This window comes from Enhydra lutris, unplaced genomic scaffold, assembly GCF_002288905.1.
Source record: "Enhydra lutris kenyoni isolate GAN:26980312 unplaced genomic scaffold, ASM228890v2 scaffoldscaffold7, whole genome shotgun sequence".
Lineage (NCBI taxonomy): Eukaryota > Metazoa > Chordata > Mammalia > Carnivora > Mustelidae > Enhydra > Enhydra lutris.
The window spans coordinates 35,753,118-35,770,983 of NW_019154091.1; the positions used below are offsets into that span (position 1 = coordinate 35,753,118).

Here is a 17,866-nt window from a genome sequence, read left to right on the forward strand (position 1 = left end):
CAGTTAGTTTACCTGTGGTTAGGAAAGAAATCTCCTTTTTATGTGTAAATTGAGCCGGTCTCGGCAACTAAAGGAGCTACATTAAAGAAAACTTCAGAGTCACAGGTACCTAAATTTTAATCTTCTTTGGTAGCTGACCCTGGAATTATACCGTAGTGACCAAGTGAGGTAACATGTAAAACAGCCCCACGACAGGCCCAAGGTCTGGCCTCGAATAGGGTGACTGTGGGGGAGCCTGAGTCACTCAGTTGGTTAAGCCTCTGTCTTTGGCTCAGGTCATGATCTCAGAGTCCTGGGGTTGAGCCCACATAGGGCTCCATGTTCAGTGGGGAGTCTGCTTCTCTCTCTCCCTCTGCCCCTTCCCCTGCTCATGGGTGCACCCTCTCTCTCTCTCTCTCAGATAAATAAATTTTTAAAAATCTTCTCTAAAAAAGAAAAGTGGTGATTCTGATATGTGTCTTTTTGTCTGTTTTTCTTCTTTACATAGACATACTGTGACATGTGTTTTTGAGTCGATTTGCCTTGATTTGCCTCGGCCCTGGTTATTCAATCAGAGCTAACCCAGGTATTACTCTGGAGTAGTCTGTTGGTAAGACTTCAGTCCATAATCAGTTTACAGTAAGATTCCTAGATAATCTGGGTGGGCCTGATTGAATTAGTTTAAAGGATAGGAGAACAGAACCCGGGCTTCCACAGAGAAATTGCACCTGAGCACGAAAGCATTGGCTCCCGCCCTAAAGTTCCAGCCTGTTCTCCCGACGGCCAGCACACAACTCCAGGCTTGTTCTGCAAACGCCTACAATCATGTAAGCCAACCCTTGACTATGTATGTCCATTTCTCTTTCTCTTGGCGAATTCTGCCTAACAGATGCTTTCCTGATTGCTCAATCCTCAAAAAGTGTTTCATAAATTATTGCTAGGAGGAGGAAGAAAGCTTTTAGACATTTAAAGAAAGACCATGCTTCTACTAGACTTATTTTCCTGGAATTTTCTCAATTTGTTAAAGTGGTAGAATATTCTATAGGTCAGTAAATAAACAGTGGTGAACGGGAAGTGATAAATAAAAGGTCTAAGTCCTAAGTTTCAAATGGTATTTTCTTTGCTTCAATTTAGTTCTTCAAAGTTTACAGTTATACTTTTGTTGAAATTATATGGAGGGAAAAATGAAAGTTACCTCTCTCCTGCCTTCTTCCTCCCATCCAGTTTTTCTCTCTGGATATAACCGCAGCTTATGGTTTGGATTTTATCTCTTCAGCACTTTTCCTAAACATGTATCTGTATGAATTTGTATATGTATATGTAAAAGTTTTGTTTATGTATACATATACACATACTTATGAAAGCATAAATGAGATCAGGCTATACCCAGTGTGTGTGTGTGTGCGTTGTTATTTTTGTGGGGCTCGATCCCAGGACTCTGGGATCATGACCTGAGCCAAAGGCAGCTGCTTAACCAACTGAGCCAGTTAGGCGCCCCTATACAAAGTGTTTTGGGTTTTTTTTGTTTGTTTGTTTGTTTGTTTGTTTGTTTTTTAATTTGACAGAGAGAGATTACAAGTAGGCAGAAAGGCAAGAGGTGGGGAGCAGGCTCCCTGCTGAGCAGAGAACCCTATGTGGGGTTCCATCCCAGGACCCTGAGATCATGACCGAGCTGAAGGCAGAGGCTTAACCCACTGAGCCATCCAGGTGCCCCTACAAAGTCTTTTAAAACAATTTTTCTTCACTTAGTAATATGTTTTGGATTTTTTTTTATGTCTTTCTTTTTTACTGGCTGCATGGAGTTTATTTTCTACTTGGTGCAAGGCACGTGGTTACAGGAAGTCAGGAAGGCTTGTGTGTGACTTGGATAGTAAGGAGTCGGGTTCTCTCAACTCCCTTTTTGGTGTTTTGCCGTTTGATATAAAAAGAAGCCTGCCGGCTTCTGCAGGCTTCAGCCTGCCTAATCTACTGGGAGGGAGGTCCTGTAGCCTAGTGGCTGGTGGTGGCCTCTCAGGACTGGGGCTTGGTATTGGCTTTGCCAGGCTGGCGGCCACCAGGCTGCTTCCTCGTGGCTTCCAGAGCCAAGTCACAGGTGATCGAGTCGCTGGAGGCCTGGGAGAGTCAGCGATCTGGGGACTCCCAACACTATAGCCACAAACCGGAGAGTGGACTTCGGGAAAAAGCAGCTCACCCACTAGGAACCCCGGTCGGTGTTAGGGAGATGGGGGTGGTGAGAGGTGGCTTCTCCCGGATGCCCTGTGCTTCCGCAGGGGCAGTTACTGGAAGCAGAACCTCCATGGCTCCGGTAATAGTCCTGGGGGCCACGAGTGAGTCCCTGGAGGGGATGGATGGCAAGCTGTCACTTGTGCGCTGCTGGAAATCTTGGGTGACCCCTCGAGGGCTCGGTGCAAGATCAGGGGTGGCGGGGACCAGGACCAGCGCTAGGACACAGCCCATTTGGAGAGGACACCCCCGTGGGCCTCTCTACCATGGAGTCTCAGGAGGGTCCTCTGTCTTTTCTATATGCATTTATGTATCTTGACAGTATTTTTTAAAAATATTTTATTTATTTATTAGAAAGAGAGAGAGTGTACCAGTAGGCAGAGCAGCAGGCAGAGGGAGAGGGAGAAGCAGACTCTCCTCTAAGAGAGGATCCCAATGTGGGGCTGGATCCCAGAACCCTGGGATCATGACCTGAGCCGAAGGCCTGAACCACCCAGGAGCCCCATTGACAGTATTTTTTAAAGAATTTGTTTGTTTGTTTCATTCTTTATTTAGAACGTAAGTGGGGGGAGGAGGAGAGAGAAACTTTCAGGCCCACTCCAGGCAGAGCTGAGGCTGGGAGGGGCTCAATCTTACCACCCTGAGATCATGACCTGATCTGAAACCAAGAGTGGGACACCCAGGAGACTGAGCCACACAGGATGCCCCACAGTATTCTCCCCCCCACCTTTTAAAAATTTCCCCAGTATTCTTTTTAAATTGCTGTAGGCCCTTATTAAGTATGGATGCTCTGTGTTTAACAATTCCACTATTGTCTTTGTTACTTGAAGTTTCTTCCTACTGCCGGGTTGTTTGTGTACATATCCTTGTATATGTAAGCTTGGGTTACATATATGACAGATTCTTCAAATTAGTTTCCTAGAAATGAAATTGTGAGGTTAAAGGTAATACATATTTAAAATTATTAGTTTCTTCTCCCAGCAAAAGGAAATAGGATTGACTATTTCAACACAGTGTTGTCATCAGTGTTTTTCTTAAAATACTTTTTTTTTAAAGATTTTATTTATTTATTTGACAGAGATCACAAGCAGGCAGAGAGGCAGGCAGAGAGAGAGGGGGAAGCAGGCTCCCCGCTGAGCAGAGAGCCCAATGTGGGGATCGATCCCAGGACCCCGAGACCATGACCTGGGCGGAAGGCAGAGGTTTAACCCACTGAGCCATCCAGGGGCCCCTCTTAAAATACTTTTAACAGAATTTATAAAGGTCACTGTTGAGCCATTCATCACTTTATTCACAGAGATTTTTAGAAACATACTAAAGTATTTAACATTTCCCCCAAGGTCCAGGTAAAGTTCAACCTCCTCTATCAAGCTTTTCTTGATTTATTCAAACCACAGTCATCTCTTCCTTCTAGAAATCCAAAGCATCACCGTTAACACATTATTTGTCATTAAGTCATCTAGTGACTGGCAATTACTCAACTGCATTGTAGTTACATTGTTTTTAACTTCCAAATGTTAGGACTACAGAATTGTGGCCAAGGGGGTGTGTGGGTGGTTTAGGCAGCTAGGCGTCCAACTCTTGATTCTGGCTCAGGTCATAATCTTGGGGTTGTGAGAGCGAGCCCCACATCATGCTTGCCATTCAGTGGGGAGTCAGAGTTTCTCCCTTTCCCTCTGTTTCCCCCCCCCACCCCAATCAAATAAATAAAATCTTAAAAAAAAAAATTGTGGCCAAGACTATGGAAAGAATTCAGTCAGATTAGTGAGACTAGTTCAATCCAGACAAGTAGTGAAGGAAGTTAGCTGCAACATGGTGTAGGGGGGGGTCAAATTCCATCTACCCAAATTGGGTAACTGCCATTTAGATGCTGAGAGTACTTGGGGAATCTGTTGACAAATCAACCCTATAAAAGAGCCCATGGGTCCATGCCTAGTCTCTAAGAGAATAAACCTAGAGTTTTGTAGTTCTCAGATTCCATGGCTGGTCTGGAATCTCAAACCCTCTAATGGGTTAGCAACTATATTATTGTCTAGGATTTCCAGCCCATCTTTGATATTAGATTCTGTCATCTCAAATAGATTAAATTCTTTGCAATCCTAAAAAAGTCTGGACTTGAATATATAGATAATAAAGCAGATGAAACCAATTATATTAATACCTTTGGTTTTAGCTGAGGATAATAAGTGTATAAATGTGATTTAAAGAATCTTCACATGTTAGATCTTAGCATTTTAAGCTGAAAAGTTTAAGAGAATTTGGTCAGGCCTGTAACGAGTATTGATTGAGATGTTTGGAATATTTAACAAAATTTGTTTTGACATGTTGTAGGGTATTTTTTGTTTGTTTGTTTGTTAGATTTGCTTATAAATCTGCCTACCCTGTCAAGCATTTAAGGTGGTTAAAGAACAGTCACATGAATATACATAACATAAAATAATAAAAGTAGTGTAATCAAATTTGTGAATAGGATTTTTTTTTTAAGATTTTATTTATTTATTTGACACAGACAGAGAGATCACTAGTAGGCAGAGAAGCAGGCAGAGAGAGGGGGACCCCGCCGAGCAGGGAGCCTGACTCAGGGCTCGATCCCAGGCCCTGGGACCATGACCCTAGCCAAAGGCAGAGGCTTAACCCACTGAGCCACCCAGGCGCTCCCATGAATAGGAGTTTTTAAGTTTAATTGCTGTTTTGGGTTACTCTAGTATTTTTTTTAAGATTTTATTTATTTATTTGACAGAGAGAGAGATCACAAGTAAGCAGAAAGGCAGGCAGAGAGAGAGGGGGAAGCAGGCTCCCCATTGAGCAGAGAGCCTGACGTGGGGCTCGATCCCAGGACCCTGAGACTATGACCTGAGCCAAAGGCAGAGGCTTTAACCCACTGAGCAGCCCAGGCACCCTGGGTTACTCTAATATTAAAAAGCAAGTGAAAGTGGTTGCTCTTATTTAATACAAAATTAGACTTATAAATCATAAAATAATTTTGAAGTTTGAAACAAAGGCTTAAAAGTTTGCTGCTTAAATTTGATCTTTAATAAATTGAAAAATTTAAAATCTAAAATACTATAAATAGCAGTTAATAACAAAAAGTACCCCAACCCCATTTAAAAACCTATGTAGTATTTTCTTGTACATGGATTGTCTTTCTGGCCGGAATGTAAGCTTTTTGAACAAAGGTATATAGATATGTATGTAAATATATAATCTCCATTATGTTGGTCACAATGCTATGCATCTAGTAGTTGATCAGTAAATATTAGGAAGAATGAATGATTAATTAGCAGATTCAGTATTTATTTCTCATGAAATTTCTTAAAACCAGCCTTATCATCACCACCACAGGCTACTTCTTGTGGGGCATCCTGACTGAGAGGGGGCCACTGCGAAAGAATTCACCCAGGGCAGAACAAAAGAGAAGTTTATTGACTATATTGCAAGGGAGACTGTCTACCACAAAATGGTGGTGAGGTACCACAGTTACAGGGCAGAATGAGAGAGTATGGGATGTATGGAACTTTCCCCTTTTGGTAACTGCCCGGTTGTAACTAGCCCATTGGTTAGTTAGGACCTACAGCGATTTCGAGGTGAGTGTCTTAATGAGCCTGTGTGTCACCGGGGTGGTCACTGTGAGTCATTTTGCCTTGCTCCTGTTTCAATTGCTCAAGCCTGTTGCCTCCCAGTGGCCTCTGCACTTCTCAGTAAAATACAGTAAGAATTAGTGAATGTCGTAACTATGACAATAGACTAAGAGATGTCTGTAGTTCCAATTGAGATGTGTCAATGGCCTCCATCCAAAGACAATAATAAATAACAAACCTTCTGTAGTTGAACAAGTGGGATTTATACTTTTGCAGTGAGGGAGAACCCACATTATGGGGAGTCGTGAGCCATGAAGTGTCTCACTATGAGGGTGTTTCTCTTACTGAGACACTTCATGACTATGAATTTAATTTCAGAATTTGGGCTTTGGTTTGTTTTGGGGGAGGGGCTAAGAAAATGGGAATTTGTGTTAGATTAGATATGGTGAGGGAATTCAGTCAGTTGTGTAATTGGGTGTGTCACATCTTTCGGGAGGACTGACTAGAACATGGATAAAGCTGTAATTGGTAAAGAGGTAGCAGTCATTCCTTCCTGCCAAGAGAGGTGGTCTTTGTGGGGTGGTTCAGACAAATGAAGAAATGGTTTTGCTTTCTCATTTTATCAGTCTGAGTAATCTTGTCTGAGGTTAGTAGTCTATGAGATTGTTTATGTCCAACAGGAGAATAATAATGGCCTGGCTAGAAGTATCAGGCCTGCTTTCAACGATTGGGCAATTTTTTGTTGTTGTTTTTTTTCCCCTTTCTTAGGTACTAGTAGAGGAGTGAGAGAAAAGTAAATGAATTCAAGAAGTATTTAGCATGCAAAGTGGATAGGACTGGATATGGGGGCAGAAGGTGATGTGTCAAGGGTGATTTCTAGCTTTCTGCCCTGCAAACAGAAAGGGTTGCAGTGCTAATCACCAAGATAGTATCAGCTTTGTGTTATCTTCTAATTTAATATTTACCAAAAATATGTGAAAAGTTCGTATTATCATATCCATGTAGAGATCGGAAATGAAGGCTGTAGAGAGGTTAATTATATCTTGCACACTGTCATGGAGAAATAGAATTCAAATTCAGGGTTGTTTGACTCAAGTCATATTGACTTGTCTTCAAAATCAAGATAAAATTCTCATAACATAAAATTTATATTTATAAATCCATTTATACATTCAGACACAGCCCTAAAATATACAAGTTTGTGGGTTTTAGTACATTCAGAATGTTTTGTAACCATCACCATTATTGAATTGTAGGCCATTTTCATTACCCTCAAAAGAAACTCTATATGCATTCATTCCCATGCCCTTTTCCCTCTTACCCCTTGCAACCACTAATCTTTTTGTCTCTGTGGGGGTTACATGTTCTGGAGATTTCATGAGTGGAATAAAAAAATATATGGCATTTTGTGTCTGGCTTTCTTTCCATTGGCGCAATGTTTCCAAGATCTATCCACATTGTAGCGTGTCCCTACTTCATTCCTTTTTATGACTGAATAAAATACTGTTGTATGGATATCACACAATTATTTATCCACATATCACTTGATGGACATTGAATGTTTCCTTTTATTTTTTTTTTTTTTTGCCTATTACGAATACTCCTGCTATAAATACTCACAGATGAGTTTTTATTTCAATGCATGCTTTTAATTTCTTGGATTTATACCTAGAAGTGGAATTGCTGGGTGATACAGTAATTCTGTGGTTCAGCTTTTGAGGAACCACCAAGCTGTTTTTCATAGTAGCTGCACAATTTTATATGTCCACCGTTTAATAATATGGAAGGTTTCAGTTTCTCCATCCTTAGCAACATTGTAATGGTTTTTAATGTTGTTGATAGCCATGCTGTAATAGCATGAGTGGTATCTCATTGTGGCTTTGATTTGCATTTTCCTAAAGACTAAGGATGTTGAGTACCTTTCATGCGCTTATTAGCCATGCGGGTAGCTTCTTTGGAGGAAGGTCTATTCAGGTCTTTTTGCCATTTTTAAATTTGTTTGTTTTTTGTTTTGAGTTGTAAGAGTTCTTGGTATATTCTGTCTACTAAAGTCTTACCAGGGGGTGCCTGGGTGGCTCAGTTGTTAAGCTTCTGCTTTTGGCTCAGGTCATGATCCCAGGGTTCTGGGACCGAGCCCCAAGTCGGGTTCCCCGCTCAGTGGGAAGCCTGCTTCTCCCTCTCCCACTCCCCCTGCTTGTGGTCCCTCTCTTACTGTGTCTATCGCTGTCAAATAAATAAATAAAATCCTTAAAAAAAATATTTAAAAAAAAGTCTTACCAGGTATATTATTTGCAAATATTTTCTCCCATTTTGCAAGTTTTCTTTTTGCTTCCTTGCCTGTCTTTTGATGCACAAAAGCTTTCAATTTTAAAGAAGTCCAATTTCTCTATTCCTTCTGTTGCTTGTGCTTTTGGTGTCATTTAAGGGACTTGGCCATATCCAAGGTCATGAAGATTTCCACCTGTGTTTTCTTCTAAGGGTTTTATAATTTTAGTTCTTGCATGAAGGTATTTGATAAATTTTGAGTTAACTTTTGTATATAGTATATGGTAAGAGATCCAAATTCATTCTTTCACATAGAGATATCCTGTTGTCCCATCACAGTTTGTTGCAAAGGGTTATTCTTTCTCCTATTGATTGGTCCTGACACCCATTCGTATTTGTAAAACAACACAGTTGTGCATTCAACTTGTCTTGCAGATCTATTTATCTGCATTGCAAGGGTTGCTAGGTAATAATTGCTCAGTGATATGGTTATTTTGAATAATTTTCTCATAGTCAAGGAGAGTTGTTACAGCGGTATTCTCTGCCATGTTGCTCCCTATGTTTTGCAGGAGAAAACACTTTGTAATGAATGCTCTGTTATCCTTCTTTTCCAAATGTTATTTTCTTTTTACTACACTCTCCTACATAATGAGCATTTCTTTGAGAGGAGCATTGGATACATACAAAAAGTCAGAAACGTTGGCCTGGTTGACTTTGTTCAAGAGACCCACTGAGAGGACAGGTTTTTCTCAACACTGAATGATGCAGCAACTCCTTTCCAAGTGTTACCTAATTAAATGTGAAATTTGTGGTTGTGGTTTCTGACATATGGACTTCTTTAAAAGGATCTGTGTTTCCAGCTGTGTTACTTGGCATCGGCTAACTTTTACAGTGTCTTCTTCACAGTCCTCATTCACTTTAAGATCTTTTATTATAAAATAGCCTGAAGGCGATCATGCATATTTCATACCAAGAGAAAGAATTGTTCTATGTACAAACATAAAAACATACCTGAGACAATGAAAACATACAGTACATAGTTAGATATTAATGCCCTGGGAAGATGTTTGGGGGTTACAACCCAGATCCTTCCATTAGGAGGTTCTATATAGATCATGGACTGGTGTGAGTTTGTTCACTTGAAAATGAACCCCAAAGGAAAAGAGTAGAAAAATCTATCACCAATATCATTGAAAATTCCGTATGAATCAGATAATAAAGGATACATATTATAAACGTTTGATCTTCTCACCATGGTTTTACAGGTTTACCTTTTGTTTCCTCCCTGCCAGAGTCCTAGAACATACTTTAGGTGCTTCCTGCAATTCTGTCATTTCCCAGTAGGGGGCGTTATTGCATTAAAAGCTGCGCCAGTTGCAGCATTACCCAGGTGGGCCTGTGTTCCTTCTGTACGTTAAAGACCGGGTTTTGTTTTGTTTTGCTTTTAACAAAGTCCTGTATATGAATATTTTCTCTCTAAACTCTTAAGGAAATGAGAGTTGAAGAAAAACAAAATGCTTGCAAGATTGTCTTTTTACCCACTGTCTTCAGAGATGGTTCATCCTAAGTGACATTTCTTGAGAGGATGATATCAAAGTCCCAAAGTACGAAATGCATCTCGTAAGTCATCAACCTCATACAGGGGCTGTAAAGAAAGAAATGAACTGAGTGGATGCATTTGTAACATTGTGGAAGGAAGGAAGTTGGGGGGAGTAGGAAGAGGACAGGAAGGAATTATACCAGAAGGAAAACAGAATCCTGAGGAGAGTCCAACAGAGAGACTTGTGGGTGATGAAAAGAGGGAAAGGGAAGGGCATCTCGGCAGAGGGCTCTGAATTGTGAAACAGAAGGGCAAACTCAAATGTAGGAGAAGTAACTAAACATAAAGTAAGGTTTTCATCAGAGGAGAAATGGAGAGTGATACCTGCACACACATGCACTGTAATGTAAAAAACGTAAGAAAAGGAAATATAAGGATCTCCAGGAAAAGATGACTTCGGAGGGAGAAAGAAAATGAGAAACGAAGAAGCCCCTTACCAACAGAATGCGTCGAAGCTGTCTGGATAGTCGGACGGAATTTTCGTGCAACCCCTCCCAGGCTTTGAAAGTTTTTTCACGATTTTCCACAAAAGTATTCCAGCAATAAAAATAATCTTTAAAAAAGGAGGGGAATGGGGCAGATAGTTCAGATCCCAAATGGAGAGGAAAGAAAGAAAACCCTGCCCCCCCCCCCACCTTAAATCTCATTTCCCACAAAGTCGAGCGTCCATGCCCTTAATTTTCTTCCTCCTATTCTAGTCAGTTTGGGGCTGAATCCCATCCCCCACCCTGCCCCTCCGATTTTTCTCCTGAATTGCAGTCCCGACCAGATCCCCTTCGCACCTTTGAAGGTCATGATGGCTATCTGGACCCCCGCGCGGTGCAGCCGCCGCAGCCCCTCGGGCTCAGCCTTGCGGTCCTCGCAGAAGTAGAGGCGCGCGGTGAAGATCCTCAGGCTGAGGTTGGGGTACCCTCTCAGAAAGTCGGCCACGTGCCGAGCGCAGTCGTAGCAGGGGCTCCAGGAGGTGAACCAGGTGACGCGGTAGCACCGGCCAGGGTCCAGGTCCCAGTCGGAGATGTAGCGGAGGAAGAGCAGCTCCACGTGGCAGCCCGACTGAGGACAGAGCAGGGGACTTGCGTGAGTGATGTTTAGTGACCTTTCCTGCGGCGCTGGAAGCTTTACGGCCACGAATTCATCTGCCTGCCACAGTCACCATTTTTAGGGTGTCTGCATTTGGGCCTTAGGGTTACAGTAAGGCTGTGGGTTTTCGACTTTCGACAGAAAGTCGAACAGAAAAGCAGGAGGATGCGCTGGGTCGGCTGAAGTAGCATCAGGGTACCCCAGAGCTCTCAGTTGTGTCTGTTGCTGTAACATTTAGGAAATACACCAGACCACTAGGGGGCGGTAGGAAGCGTGGTTGAGGACTAGAAGGGGTAGAGGCCAACAGGGGTGTTGAAGGAGAGGTCACAGGACTGCTGTGGGTTCAGAACAATGAAATAATGTGTTTGCTCATCGTATGATCCCAGTGATTGTAATAATCTCACAACAGTGAGATATAGCAAGTCTGCCTAGTATGGCAGAGAAGTCATTAGTCCCAGATCTGAAGATCTAGGTTCCATTTCCTGGTGCCATCACTGAGGTGACTGGGACAACTCACCCAACTCTTGGCTCTTCTAAGTCCTCACCAGTAAAATGGGCTTGTATCGATTGCGAGGATTAAATGAGAAGGAAATGAAGGGTTGGTAACTGCAAAGCCTTCTCTACTTAGATGTGTCTCATCACCAAACAGGAAAGAGATTAGAATGTAAAACAATTGCAGTGAGATAATTTACACAAGACAAATGGAGGCAAAGGAAATTGAATAGTAAAATAAACACTTAACAGTGAGCCAGACAATGTCGGTCCACCTGTGGATTATGGATTCTTCCCTGGGATCCCACCAAAATCAGATGTTGCTGCCTGTTTTGAGACAGGGAATACTCATTGGCAGAAGTTTACGTAAGCCCATCTGGATATGGTGAAGTCGCTTGAAAATGTAATTCTCTGATCTTCCAGATGCAATCTAGAGATTGATTGAATCAGTCAACCAATTGAGGCTTCCCCGAGTATTCTGGGTCTCACCATACTGAATGTACTCATCGGCCTGTGACATATGTGAGCAGGAGGGACTAGAAATCATTTGGAAAACAGAATCGAGTTATTATTTTTTGCTACTTTTTCCTTAACTTTCAAAAATTCTAAAAATTTGTTTTTTATTTAAATTTAGCTTGAATGAGCTGATAATATTCTTCCAAATCAAAATTTGGATTTCTTCCTTAATCTCAAAGGCAGTTACTCTTGGCATTGAAGCAAGGGGTGGCAGTAATGTGCCCAGCATGATCAGGGAGGACATGAAGTGGCATGCTGTGGGGGCATACTTATTGTGGTTTCCTGGACAGAAAGAATAAGATTTCTGAAATCTGGTGGAGACCTAAGTGTGAAACTGGCTGAAAGTAGTACTCTCTGTAGATGGTTCTAAAAGTGCCTGCACTCTAGCTTGGAAGCAATTAACTGATACCTTGTTTCGAAGGTGACCAAAGTCCAGTGAAAAGGAGGTGGCGCTATCCCGTCGCTTCACCACGTAGCACAAGTAGGTTTCATGGCGACCCTTAGCCCAGCGGACATTCTTGAAATGGTAAAGAAATTTCCTCTGCTTCATCAGGAGGCTGTGGGTGAGGAGAGGGAGGAACTTTCAGGAGCACCACTCACTCTCCGCTCACTCCTGGCTTTCCTCCAGCTTTTTAAAAAATCTGTAATGATTTGAGCCACACCAGAGAAGATCCTCTTCCTTACTTTGCTGGATGCCTGAGACCTGCTGAACTTGGAACCCATTATAAACCCCTCTTCATGCTTATATTTAAGACCAGTTGAGGGCGCCTAGGTGGCTCAGTTGGTTAAGTGTCTGCCTTCCGCTCAGGTCATGATCCCAGTATCCTGGGATCAAGTCCCACATTGGGTCTTTGTTCAGTCGGGAAACTGCTTCTCCCTCTGACTTCCACTCCCCCTGCTTGTGCTCTCTCCCTCTCTGACAAATAAATAAAATCTTAAAAAAAAAAAATCGAGACATAGCCAGAATCCCCAAATGGTATGACGTCATAGGATAGTCTCCTCCCATAGCTGTCTGTTACATGCTGACAACTTGGACTTAAAAACTTGTTCCTTGGTTCCATAATTTTTTCAAAGTTCCCCTCCAAACTCTACCTAAATGTCCAGTATGTACTTCAAACCCAACATGGTCGAAACAGTAATTCCTAAACTGTCCTCTGTCCTGACTATCCTGTCTCTTTACTTTTCCATCTCAAATAATCAGGTGAAAAGCTTGGGCTTATCTTTGATTCTTCTCCTCCATATTTAATGGTCTAAATTTATTTATTCAAATCTCAATTTTTTTTTTAGTATTTTTATTTTCTAAACCTCCAAATATTTCTGGTTCATATCTATATTATTCCCTTGGTTCACTGCTTCAGTCTAAGCCCTCAATCTTCTTTAGGTTTATCTCTTGTCCTGGCTTTCTAAGCTGGTCTGGTTCCCCCCACCCAGTCCCTCCAAAAGAACATTCTTCGTACTGTGCCAGAGAGATCTCACAAAGACCCAGGTGTGACCATGTCATTTCTATGCCGAAAAATTCCCAGTGAATCTCTTGTGCCTACAGGATAAATCCCAAACTCTAAGGTGGTATTTAGGCCAGTTTTTACATTTGATCATCAAATCGACATTTCTTGCTTCCTTTCCTGCTACTTTTCCCCCTTTCTTTCCCTATCTTCAAGTGCCTATGCAGCTGATGCCTTGACACTAGTGTCTGATCCTGTGGTTTTTTTTCTTTCCGGTCACCTAGCTGATGCACTTCCTCTCAGTGAATGCTTTCCTACCTTTTTCATTGGACAAAACTTACATATCCTTCAAATCCAGTTCACAATTCAACTGCTCTTTCTCACCACTGCTATAGCAAAATTTCTAGGCAAAAAACTGAACACTGACAGCAACAAAAACCCCTCCTGTAGCTTCATTCTCCAGTTTACCTAGTTTATCCCTGTGAAAGCTCTCATCATCTGTTACCAATTGATTACTGACATCTCTGTTTTCCCAATTGGATTTTCTGTGTTTTGAGGCAGAAAGTATCACTTTATGAGAAAAGAAGATAAAATAAATTTTTTTAAATTTAAATTTTAAAAATGTAATGATTTACAGTGTCTAATGATAATTCAATGTAGTATCTAATGACAATTATGTTAAAATTTTTTCTAGTCTTTTTATAGGCATGTTTACACGATTTTGATTATACTGATCTCATGCAGTTTTGCATCCTGCTGCTTTTTTAACTCGGCAACATAATCCATTACTTGTGTCGCCCACATGTGGGGACTGGTTGCTCTAATTTCCTTATGCCTAGCAGTGTTTTGCTTGTCGTAAGCACTAAATTGAATTGAATTTGTGGAAATACTCTCAGCTAGCCAAAGTTTCTTTGTAGCTGTGGACATAACACAAGCTATACAATGTGGTTGATACCAAAGCACTAGTGATGTCTCTCTAGTTTTTGTCCCTAGTCTTTTCCAGAAATGTATTACCAAGTTGTGGAGATAATGCTGCCACCTAATGGCATTGAGCAGAAGTGCAGTAAACTCTTGAAACAAGCAAAGACCTAGGCGAGGATTTGAATACGGTTTGCTGGCAAGAGAATTGAAACTTTTTTGCCTTCATTTTTTTTTTTTTATACATTGAGGTATAATTTACATACTTCACCCATTTAAAATGTGCAGTTTTATGAGTACTGGTGAATGTAAACACCCAAAACTGGAACCACAATTGGGACACAGAACATTTCCAGGGCACCCCTCCCCAAAATTTGCTTATTTCACCTTTTCAGTCAGTTCTTCCCCCCCTCCCTACACAACCACTAATCTTCTTTCTGTAACTACATTACTCTCCACTTCCTAGAATTCCATATAAATCCTACATTATCTCTTCCTTTGTGTCCAGCTTCTGGCACCTAGCATAATGAATTCGAAATTCATTGGTTGTGTTGCATGTATCAGTAATTTGATCCTTTTTACTGCCAAGTAATATTCTATTGCATGGCCATAGCTCATTTACCCATCTGCCTGTAGATGGGCGTTTGGATTGTTTCCACTCTGGGGCTGTTGTGAAGAAAGCTTCTACAAAACACGTACCAGTCTTTGGGGGAGGACAGACGTTGAGAATTAATTTTAAAGCAATACATGTGATAGACCGTGAAGTTAAAAGTTAAATACCCAAGTGTCAACCTGATGAGTTAGGTAAGCAGGAACACACTTTTTATAGCTGTCTCAATTTAAATGTCGCGCTTCACACACAGGACGCTTACTGAAATACACTTTAAATCCTGGGGCAGGGAACTAGATTAATCACCAGTGTACACATTATACCAAACAATATGAAAATTGTTTAATCATATTGTTTTGGAATTCAGTTGGCAGGAATCTGACATGAATGCTAACAAAGATCTAATAATTGCTGTCTTTATTTTAAAATGATAATGTTGCTTTTGGGCAGCACATGTGCTAAAATTGGAATGATACAGAGAAGATTCGCACAGCCCCTGCGAAAATGACATGCAGATTCATGAAGAGTTCCATATTTTTTTACCAAGATCATGAGTTTTGATGGGGAAAACATGCCAAGTTCTCATATACCAAAAAATAAAATAAAATAATTGTATATTAATTATCATAGCACTTACCACCATTACTGTTACTGTCAGGACATAATTTGCATATAATCATTAGCATAAATTGAATACATCATAAGTGCTTAATCAGTACTGAAGTAAAAGGGGAAAAAAATCTCTAGGGGCTTGGTTTTAAACAGATTAAGCATCATTCCTTACTGATAAATTTCTTTAAACAGTTAATCTACCCTTCTGGGCTGTATGTCTGAGAAAAGGGTGGAGGGTACTGTGTCAGGCAAAGCGGGTGTTTTGGGGGCATCTGCTGTTGGGAGAAAGCAAAGGTGTTCTGGGAATATAGGAAAGGACATGGCACAGCTAAGGGAATTCAGATGGACTTTGGCTTTCCGCTCACACAAAAATCCGTCTTTACTGTTTCTTTCAGAAGTGACCAGTCACAGGGAAGCAAATTGCCTACGACCTTTTAATTAACTTTCTTGGTCCCTCACTTTCCTTCAGCTGTAGCTAGGAGCCCGTTTCAAGGACCTTGCTCTCTTAGTTTCTCTTCTGGGTACAAAGGACTTTGTAGGGGCAGTTTTTCGAGCTCACAGTTTGACAGCTGCTCTAGACAGCTGTGCTCCCTGAGGCAGAACCTGCTGCATCCCCAGCAATGCAAACTGGAGACAAATGGGTTAAAAATAATCGTGACCAAGTCCTCTCCTGTCCTGTGCCATCACTGATGCCCTCTGCAGATATTCTTTTCCCTAATGATAATTACATATTTCCCTTTTTCTCCTGTTGAATTTCATCTTTTCTCCTTGTTGCCTTTGAATTCCAACTATTAATCATCACCTAGCATTTCATGTACAAATATTTTCACTGAACCCTTTACCTCTGACTTACACCTCAGATTAATTTTCGATCTCATTGCAAGCTGAGCAGACAGTTGACATTTTTGCCCTCAAGAAAATTTTCTGAAGAACATTAGTCTTCCATTAAAAATCTTAATTCTGGGGACACCTGGCTGACTCGGTGGAGCGTGCGACCCTCGATCTCGGGTTTGTGAGTTCAAGCCCCACGCTGGGTGTGCAGATAGATTACTTAAAAATACAATCTTTAAAAAAATTTAAAGAAATAAAAATCTTAATTCTGTAGTGCAAATTCTTTATAAAAGTTAAATTGAGGTAAAGTTTATGGATTAAGTATTCTCATATTTTTAGTAATCATAAAACTAGGAATAAAATAAGTTGTGATAATAACTTGTCATAAACTGCATGTGAAAACATTGTGTAAATCTTATTAAATACATTTTAAGAGGGGCACCTGGGTGGCTCAGTGGGTTAAGCCACTGCCTTTGGCTCAGGTCATGATCTCAGGGACCTGGGATCGAGTCCCCCATCGGGCTCTCTGCTCAGCAGGGAGCCTGCTTCCCTCTCTCTCTCTCTCTCTGCCTGCCTCTCCGTCTACTTGTGATCTCTCTCTATCAAATAAATAAATAAAATCTTTTTTAAAAAAATTAAAAAAATACATTTTAAGAAATATGTTAAGCGGGGTCTGAAGAAATTGAAAGACTAGGTAGATAGTAAAAATGCCATTAACAGCCCAGTAATTGGAACTATAACATTAAATAACTTGACTGATTTTTTTCTTCCCAGAATAGATATATACCATCATAGTGACCTTCAAGCAATTTTTAATATTGGCACTAAAAAATAATTTCCTTACTATGTAGCTGAATTATTCAGTATGTAGCTAAATTATTCAATAAAGGCTCCCCAGGAAGGTTTACAAAGTCGTTTTGCAGTTCAATATTTACAAAATTATTATTACAGTTTGTGCTACTGTTCTTAGTATACTGTATTCTTGTTATTACCTTTCCATGATTTGGATGTCTAAACACTTGCTATGTTAATATTACCATAAACTAGTTCCAACTGCAGTACGTGGCCATACGTGGCGCATGACAGTTGAGTGTGGAAGAGAGAACAGAGAATTAGGCAGAGAGCATGTAAGATCTGAACAGATGAGACAGCGCCTGAAAAAATAAATGCACATATTGACCAAGCAGTGAGTCAGATAGTGAGAGGAGAGAAGGGGATAGTTACCGATCTGAAAACTCAGATTTACTCTGAGAGAAAAGCCATGGCAACCACCCATGAAGAGACTGCTTTACCTGTCCATAGTGGATTCCATAGTGTCTTTCTTAGTCTTAGGCATGGAAAGGCTTGCCTCAAGTCCTGCTGCTTCACTGACTCTGTCTGGTGAGGCATTGGCCCCACACATTCAAATTTGAGCTTATCCTCTTAGGCTCCTCCTCCCAGGCATCATCACTACCAGGTACCCAACAGCCTTCCTCCTGTTTGGGTCCAAAAATGGTAGGTGGGGCTGTCAGAGGCAGAGTCACGTGGGTACATGATCAAGGGCTTCTCTACTTAGTGTATAGGCTCCTATAGGGCTACAGCTCTAAAAATCCAGTCTAGACTCCACAGGTCACAAAGATCAGGAGCTAGTAGCTGTAGACACTTCAGAAATTGTATACCTAGTGACAAATAGTATCTTTAATTCTTTTTTTTTTTTTTTAAGATTTTTTTGTCAAAAAGA

The 17,866-nt window shown here is 41.0% G+C and overlaps 2 protein-coding genes across 2 annotated transcripts in view; one reads left to right on the plus strand and one right to left on the minus strand.

Annotated features, from left to right (window-relative positions):
• LOC111142053 (ribosomal modification protein rimK like family member B) overlaps window positions 1-17,866 on the plus strand; it is a 158,493-nt gene that overhangs the window by 12,913 nt on the left and 127,714 nt on the right. The window lies entirely within an intron of this gene.
• On the minus strand, window positions 8,958-17,515 carry LOC111142054 (activation induced cytidine deaminase). The gene is made up of 5 exons (XM_022494993.1): window positions 17,439-17,515; window positions 12,143-12,290; window positions 10,428-10,698; window positions 10,083-10,198; window positions 8,958-9,690 (listed from the first exon to the last, which is right to left on the minus strand). Exons 1-5 carry the CDS (start codon window positions 17,480-17,482, stop codon window positions 9,637-9,639), a joined length of 633 nt encoding a protein of 210 aa, XP_022350701.1. The 5' UTR covers window positions 17,483-17,515; the 3' UTR covers window positions 8,958-9,636.